Here is an 8,956-nt window from a genome sequence, read left to right on the forward strand (position 1 = left end):
TTGAAAGTAAACTGCTGAAATTGTTGGTTAGACAGGGATGTCATGGAACTCTGTGTGATACATGTTCATTTCCCACTGCCCCCATGTAGTCCACTCCGTCTCATAAAGTACACTGTCTCGTTAATGAGCCGTGAAAATGTCAGCGCTGATTACAGGAAAATTGCTTACAGATATCCCCAGCCCTCCGAGGCAACATACCTCTCCTCGGGGCTTAATTATGTTGTTATTGATCGTTTTCTGTAACATGAAATTATAATTGCTGTTACAATAGACCTCTATTCATTAAAAACTCTTAAAAAAAGGTTAAATTCAGCAGTTCTTAATATCAAATCATTTCTGTGTAACAATTAAGTATCTTACTGTGATTGTTTTCAATTAAGAAGGTCAAAAAGAAACAAAAATATCTTAGCAAAGAGCAATTTCTCAAGCAATAATTTTGCTAGAACTTGTCTGGGAGTGGTCTGAGTGGGGAGAGGAAAACTGAAAACTAACTGTTATTGGTAGAGAGGTTTGCAACTCTTTCTTATTGGTTTATTAACTATTTTAGTTTATCACCTGGTGATGTCACCAGGCAGGCCAAAACTCCATCCCACGAAACAGGCTGAAATTTCAAGCGGTCTATCCAAACTGCTCACACACTAAAAGGGCGTTATCATAATTTTCACAATTTCCCAGTATTATTCCAACCTCATAATGTGGAAATATATATAAATAAAATAAAATCATTTTTTGACTGGGCCTTTAAGAAAAAAAATCCTGGTAGGTTATAGGGTCACAAAACTCTATGGCTGACACCAGCCCAAACATTGACAGGAGGGGCATAGACTGCATCCTATTTTTGGTGATGCAGAGGAATGATGAAAGTTGATGTCTTTAATATGTCTGAGACACTATAGCAGAGCAGCAGCACCTGATACAGACAGGCCCTCAGTGCAAAACTATCAGCCAATAGTTGGGAGACTGAAGCCCAGCATAACTCCCAATGCCAAAATAATACCAGTGAGTCATAGTTGCCTTTAGGCCGCACTGCCATTATCTTCCTTGTCTCAACATGCAGTCTAGTCCTCTCATCAGGAACTTTAATTAAACATGGTATATGAAGACACCAGATACCCTACCTCACCTTTCTCCATCTGTCTGACTGTATACTGAAAAAAGAAAGTGTTGACATGTCTTCTTTAATTTTCCTCCTGTTCCATGTGCAATGTGCCCAAGTTGGTGGGACCTGCATTGTGTGTGTGTTAATATCTGTAGTTTAATACTTGGCTGGTAAAAACATTTAACTCCAAAAGGGGCCATCCCTGGTAAAATACAACTCAAATTACATTAGCAGATGTGTGCATGCTTTTGTTTTCCCTTGAGTGATATGGGAGTTACTTTTAGTGCAATGTGTGCAAGGGAATGGTAAACTGGAATACTGGAAAAAGTCTGTCTCTCTGCCAGTTCAATTGGAAACAATACTCAATATCCCTCAGATTCCTTTCTGCATCCAATCAAAGTAAAGTGTGGGATAGACAACCTCTTGGCCAATAAAAAAGGGACATAATGACATACCTCTTATTGGATGAAGTGCCATTTTTTTAAACAAATACAAGTGTTTGGCTATCATACGTTTCCTATGAGCCAATAGAGATTGCCAGTCTAAACAGCTATGTAACTCATTTAGCCTGAAAGCATTGTAAGGCAAAGCAGAACAAGAGGAATAATATTGTGTAACTAATGTGTGTTCCAGTGAGACTGTACAGTATAGCAACTCAAAAGGAAAACAGCTTGGAAATTCATATGTAGTCGAGAATACAGAAACAGAGCAAAGCTTTTCAAAAAGTAAAATGACTCCTTTGTCTGATCTCAGAGGATGCACCGTGTTTTGGGTGAGTTCTCCAGATGGCTGACACATGTTCATTTACTTTCCTGCTGCTATCAGTCTCTTTTCTACAGTAAGGTGATCTGCACCAGCGATCAGCCGTCAATTATATTATTTCAGCAGTCCAGGGACAAGATCTAAACTCAACATTTTTCTCCCAAGACCCATGTTTACCCCATTTGTCTGAATGTCTGGCTGTCCCTCTCCCACACACCACAAACAGAAGAAAGAATGCTCAAACACATCTCAGCTGATGGACACACATGCAGAGGTCATACCAAGACAGATAGATGGATGAATATAGACAAAGCCAACAGGAAGAGAGAGCGAGAGTTGACAGGGTAATGTTGGAATCCAAACCGTTTGAGAGCAATACAGCTGTATTGATTTTGTGTGCATATGTGTGTGTGCATTTTAGTGTGCATACATCTGAGTGTGTTCATGTGTGTGTACAATTATATTTATGACACATTTGCACTGCTGCCAATATCACTGTGTCGAGCTCTGAAAATAAATCCAGAGCTTTCAGTCAGTACAGTCCACACAGAGGAAATTGGACATCACACAGCAGTTTTAAATAAGAAACTCAATTCCTTTCAGATCACACAGCCAAGAATTCTACAGCTAGAGACACTCTCAGGGTATCTGCCCATACTTGCCTCTTGTTGCATCTATATCAATATTGAATAAAGGTGTTGGCAGTTTTTCTTGTATTAAAACAGAAAAAGATGCTGAGTGAGCTATTGAGGAATGCCTCTCTGCTCTTAGCAGTATTGTTTGCACTCTGTGCTACAGTGCATGCAGTTGCTTGTCACATATTTAACCAATCAACCTTTCCCAATGCACACCTAATGAGAAAACATTTAGTGTTGAATGTTCTGTTCCACTCTTGCATCAAGTGGTAAATATTTCCAATCCTACCCACATAGAAAAAATACTACAGTTTACTATAAAATACTATAGTACTTACTATAGAAATATGTAGAATTCTGTAGTAAACTGCAGAATCCGGTACTCCACACTGTAGTATCCCTTGATCTTGTAGTGCTTACTACAAACTGTTGCAGTATACTATACACTGTACTATCCCCTGGTCATGTGTAGTACTTACTTTAGAATATTGTTGTATACTGTAGTATCCCTTGATCATGTAGTGCTTATTTTAGAATTTTTTGATCGATTGGACTGCTAGCTGGCTTTACTGCTAGCTTTGTCGATGCTGTTTTGAACGTGCTCTCCTTGGGAAGCTCACACTGGGGATTTCCTCTGAGCTTCCCCCTCGATCGTGCAGTGTTTACTATATAATTCTGTAGTATACTACTCCACACTGCATTATCCCATGATTGATTGATTTTATTTGACTATTTAAAAACACAACACAACCACCTGTGGATACAACACACAAAAAATAATAACATTCTGGTCCTAGTTCAAACATGTTACACATGTACAGCTAACCCACATGAAAAAAATACTAATGTATAATTTGGTCTAAATACTGTAGTATTACAATATTTATATACACAGTATTCATTGTAGTGCTTTTGCAAACTTTACTGTGGTATTCACTGTAGTGTTCTTGCAGACATTATTGTAGTATACACTAATGCTTTTGTGGACAATAATGTACTTTTATTTTCAGATGGTTTGAAGAGGCTTTGCTGGTTTGAGGTCCAGGCAGTTTATTGGCAGCGCACTCCAACAAGCTGATTGTCTTTAAGTAAAGTCATTGCATTTTAAAAATATCTATTGTTTATGTAAATGCTATGGTTAACCATTTGTTTTCACCATCAGAAGTAAAGTATTGTTTGGCCACTGTTTTTGGTCATCGAATGAACTTGGTCAGCTGAATCTCTGTGAAAGCATTGTATTTCAGAAAGCTATATTAGAGGTAACAGATTAAGTAATTTTGGTGAACTCTTGTTAATGTGTTATTTATCAGTCTCAAACAAACAAACATAATCCTCACTTTAGTATAAACTGGAGGGTTCGAGCCCTGAATGCTGATTGGCTGAAAGCCGTGGTATACCACGGGTATGACAATTTACTTTTTACTTGTCTAATTACGATGGTTACCAGTTGATAATAGCAATAAGGCACCTCTGGGGTTTATGGTACATGGCCAATATACCGCATTGCGGCATGCATAAGAACAGCCCTTAGCTGTGGTATATTGACCATATACCACACCCTCTCGTGCCTTATTGCTTAGACGAACTTAGCTTGTTCTTTACATCTGCCTCTGTACTGTTTACCTTTATTTGGCCTAGAACCTGTGACTAACATTTAGATGTTACAATTGTTCTAAATTGTATATTTTTGCTAAGGTGTTGTCTGGTCCATTGCATTGCTCCGAACTCAACTAACTCAATAGGTGGCCTGTCATGAACCTGTGTGTATTATGTTCTGGTTGAAGTGTTCCCCTCAAGTAACTGGCATAGTCTGGTGGTTGTACAATTTTAGCTAAACCTAGTCGGCAGGTGTTACTACAATATACTACAGTCATGTCTGCAAAAACACTGCAGAGTATACAGTCATTTCTGAAAAAAACTACATCTACAACTATAGTATACTACAGTAAAGTTAGTAAAAACACTACAGTGAATACTATAGTATATAAATATAGTAATACCACAGTATTTAGACCATAGCATAATAAAGTATTTTTCATGTGGGTAACCTGCACAGACATGATTACCTCTGTTTTGGGATCATCTCTCTCGAAATTAGATTATTTGTAAGTCATGGGTTGGAACCAAAATAATTTTCCAATCGTTTCGTTCTGAAAAACCCCCACTATTATTTACCCTTTCGTTCCAGAGTTCCGACCAGCAAAAAAAAGTTGTGAACCGGTTCGAACCCCCAAGAAAGTACTGCTTTATATCATTCCTTTTTTAACCTGTGAAATCAAGTTTATTACATTTTGCTCATTAAATAGCTTCAATCAGTGTGGATAGAGTAGGCAAGCTTGTTGTTTACATGCGTGATGGACAGACAAGTGTAGCCTATGACGCAAGATGCAACTGAAATTTTGTGAGGAGAGGGTGAGAGAGAACTGTGGAGGCTTGAAGCACTGGGCATCTTGTTATGACATGCATTATATGAACTAGGTCCACAGAATTATACCTAGGAGGAGTGGCTTGTATGGAGGAACTATGAATGTTCTTTGAGCTAGCTAGCTAACAAGCTTGTGTGTGCAGAGCGGCACCAGAATTAAAAACACATATTTTTGTAGTTGATAAATCCAAATCCAAAATCTAGGCCTATAGTATCCTTAACTTGCACTGAAAAAGTTAATCCATTGTTCTCTAGTTAATAAAAATCAAGCTTGTAACGTGAGTACAGTAGCCTAAGCCACAGAGGGGACAGGGGCAGGTAGCCTAAAGACGCATAGGCAACAATTTTCAGCTTGCAGGCAGACACTGGAATAAGTTTATGATGAACAGAGAGGGCTTAGCATAGGTGCTTTGTTGCATTTTGTTGTGGAAATGGAAAAAAATTGCTGGAACGTAAAATAACGTTATTAACCAGTTCCCATGCTTCGAAAAAAAATACCTTTCTGTTCCAAAACAGTATGGATCACTTTCATTTCAGGTTCCGTTTCTGTTCCTTGAAAATGTTTGTCGTTTTTGGTTCTGTTCCCTGAACCGGTTCCAACCCGTTATAAATACGCGCACGCACACACACTCATCCCTCGTCCCATCTCATTCAATTGCAAAGTCATTTTTGCACCTGCAAATCCTTTGACACAATATAGCAGGCTAACAAAGTGAATACCCCAGTTTCAATGAGGCAACTGTCAACCAGTGTAGTTTCTGCACAATGGAGAGAAGAAAATACATTCTTTAAAGGCATCAAATTGGAACCACATGGGCAAACAGCTCAAATAAAAAGAGGTATTGAGAGTGAGGAAAGCGTGAGATGGATACAGACAGGCAGGAGGAAGAGGGATAAAGAAGGAGGGATCAAATAAAGAGGGAGTTGGACCCAGAGATGGGCACAGGCAGGCCCTGTTTCTACCTTCAGAGCAGCTGACACCTTCCTCACTCATGGGTATTCTCATCTCTTTCATCAACAAAACTGAAAGCAAAGCAAAGACTTGAGAGAAAAGTATATTTGTCTTATCCACATTGAACCACATTCATTAAAATGACAGTTGTGTTCTGCAAAAACAACAGTCATGTTCTCCCTCCCCCAGCAGTGGTTTCACGCCATGGTTAAACTCAATAGGTTGAATCTGCTTTTATGAATTGTTTGTTTTCTCAGGAGTACATCAAATCCACACGTTGAATGTCAGTTCAGGAAAAAAACAGGTGTATGTTGCATTTCCTTTTTAATTAGTAGTTGGTCTGTGAATCTTTCATGCTGGACATGTCTTGCTTGACCCCTAATAAGCCAAGATGGAGACAGAGAGCCTTTGTGTCAAAACTGGGAAATTACTAATTTCCACAGGCTCTACCCCAATCTAAAGCTGGGCCAGAAACTGTGGCTGTAGAGGTTCAGTGCAAGAGCTAAAAGTTAACCCTTTGTTGTGAGCTGCTAACTTCATCAAGTTGCTCCTTCAGAAACATGGAGGGAGCAAGCCATTAATGCAGCCCAGCTGCCTTTATTGCTGGGCTTTCACTTTCTGGGTTGTGGCAGGAGTGTTTAGCAGTGATTTGACCTGACAGCCTGCACTGTGCTTTGCCTGGAGAGCAGGGAGAATCACCTGGAATTGCTCTGCGCTGTGAGTATACTGATAAAACCCCTTAATATACTGTTAAACCCAAACTGCTTCAATACAGACCCAATTAGTATTTCACACATCACTTTTTGCACAATATTGTTTCCTGCATTTCTAATCTCGGCTACAGAGCTGCTGTAGCTCAATGGGCAATTTAAGATCCCACTTATAGTTCCAGGTGGGAATATCTGAGTGAGTGTCATCATAAGTTCAGACACTGACACAGTTCTGAAGCTTTACCTGTAAATGTGAGTGTGGGAAAACGGAAGCAATAATTTGAAAGTGGCACTCGATGTGGCTTCAGCATATCTGCTCTCTTAATCCTGAACACAAAACTGGGATGAGCACTGCCTTTGTATATGGCAGAATGGCAGACTAAAAAAGCAAGACCCGGCATGCACAACTTTTTGTACAGCGGCAATATTGTGGCAAGTAAGGAATCTTCGGTTACAATGAGGATAGAACAACATGGAGGATAGAACAACATGGAGGATAGAACAACATGGAGGATAGAACAACATGGAGGATAGAACAACATGGAGGATAGAACAACATGGAGGATAGAACAACATGGAGGATAGAACAACATGGAGGATAGAACAACATGGAGGTAGGGTAATACTGGTAGGAGCGGTGGGAGTTGGAATACATCAGCACACATCACAATGCCTAAAATGAATTGTCACATATCAAGTCATAACCAGCTCAGGCATATATACTGAGGAATATATTTCACTTTCAGTTTTACCCCTTTGGTTTTGAGAGTAAATATTAGCCAGCCATTGTGTATTATGACTGGATGCATCAGCACATTTGTTACAAAACCAATTAACAAGCCAGCTAATATTGTTGCACTCATCTATCATAAGGCCTCGCTAACTAGTCTGTAACCTGACTAGGTGTGTACATTTTATGTCAGAAGTCAGGGTATGCGGACCGTGTTGGATGCATGTACCCATGGCACAGCAACCTTACCTGGGTCCAGGGCTAGCTCCGCCTTGACTTCTGCGTCGGCTAGCGCAAGTGGGTTATCGTTGTTCAAGGTGACCAAAATAAATGTATACAAAAAAGAACTACAAAGAGGCATGCCTAAACTTGAGAGGTTAATTAAGCCAAAAACAGACAAATGCCAGCTGAGGCTTTCAGCCACCTCTCTCTGATTCACAATCAATCTGATAGCCAACACGTGAGTAATCATCAAGGCTTCCTGGCAGAGCGTAACCTGACCCGGTTGGTGCTACCACCTGGAGTATGGAAGTGTAGTGTAGTGTGTAATTATGATAACACTAACCTACCTAACCTATTCCATAACACATTTGACTCACCTGGGTGAGTAACAGGTTTGAACCAATGGAAACCGCAAAAGCCTCACAGGTGTGGGCATGGTCTGACCCGTGACCTCCTCTGTCTGCTGCATCTCTAGTGCATCAGGAGCAGCAGCAGACCTGCATGGCATATATGGGAGCCTTTACAATGGACGGAAAAGGAGTGAAAAAATCGAGACCTCTGCAAGCTTGGTTAAAAAACATCAAAGTAGTTTCTCCTACACAGTTTAGGTGTAGAGATCACACTCTTTCTGTTAATATTTATGTCTTTACTCCTTCGATGGTTGTGCCAGTGTAGCCTACTGTCAGCTTTCCCTTACACTGGGTAAGCGGGAAGGAGAGAGAACAATTAATACATGTGCATGTATGGCAGTGCCTGAAAAGCTAGTTATAGGCAATGATATCATCCATGTATGATATGATTGGAGAAAGCAGACTGATTATGCTAATATGGGGGGATGGACTTTGGCTTGACTAACGAATCATGTCTAGTTAGGGGGAGATATTGTGCTTCTGGGGGAGGGGTGGCGGTTGGGGGTTGAAGTAGTCCACACACTTGTATGTGGGCTACTGTTGGGAGAGTGTCAGTGCATGCATTGTGTGTATTTGTTGGTGTTTTGACATATGTTATGTGAGAAGGGCTGATACTGTTGGAGAAACAATGAACTTACATTAACATGTTAACTTTCTTGATCTAAATAACCTTTCTGAACATCATATACTGCATGTATGGTGACCAAAACAATCATTTTGTCAACAGATACAGCAAAGGCTACACTTTTCTTTGTAGGCTTAGAATTAGCCTGAATATTTTACATACTCACCAACTTGAAAAGTTTGGCTGTAGAAGTCATCACTCATCAGTCAGCCTCCCTTTATGTGTGTTTTTGTCTCCCTCCTCAACCTGTGTGCTGACACGCTTGCACCTGGGGGTGTCTGTCCCTCAACTTCCTGGAAACAATAAAAAAGCTGATGCAGACATAAAATACCTGCAGTCCTTCCACTTCAACACCTAAAGGTAAGGTGGAGATAGGAAAAAGATGA

At 40.1% G+C, this 8,956-nt stretch overlaps 1 protein-coding gene across 1 annotated transcript in view; it reads right to left on the minus strand.

Annotated features, from left to right (window-relative positions):
• Nucleotides 1–8,255, minus strand: part of LOC129862472 (repulsive guidance molecule A-like) — a 47,274-nt gene extending 39,019 nt beyond the window's left edge. Inside the window, exon 1 of the mRNA XM_055934187.1 lies at nt 7,913–8,255. Coding sequence (XP_055790162.1) covers nt 7,913–8,043 — 131 coding nt within the window. The 5' untranslated portion in view covers nt 8,044–8,255. The remainder of the gene's footprint in view (nt 1–7,912) is intronic.
• Nucleotides 8,256–8,956: the final 701 nt, after the last annotated feature.

This window comes from Salvelinus fontinalis, chromosome 9 (genome assembly GCF_029448725.1).
Source record: "Salvelinus fontinalis isolate EN_2023a chromosome 9, ASM2944872v1, whole genome shotgun sequence".
Classification (NCBI taxonomy): domain Eukaryota; kingdom Metazoa; phylum Chordata; class Actinopteri; order Salmoniformes; family Salmonidae; genus Salvelinus; species Salvelinus fontinalis.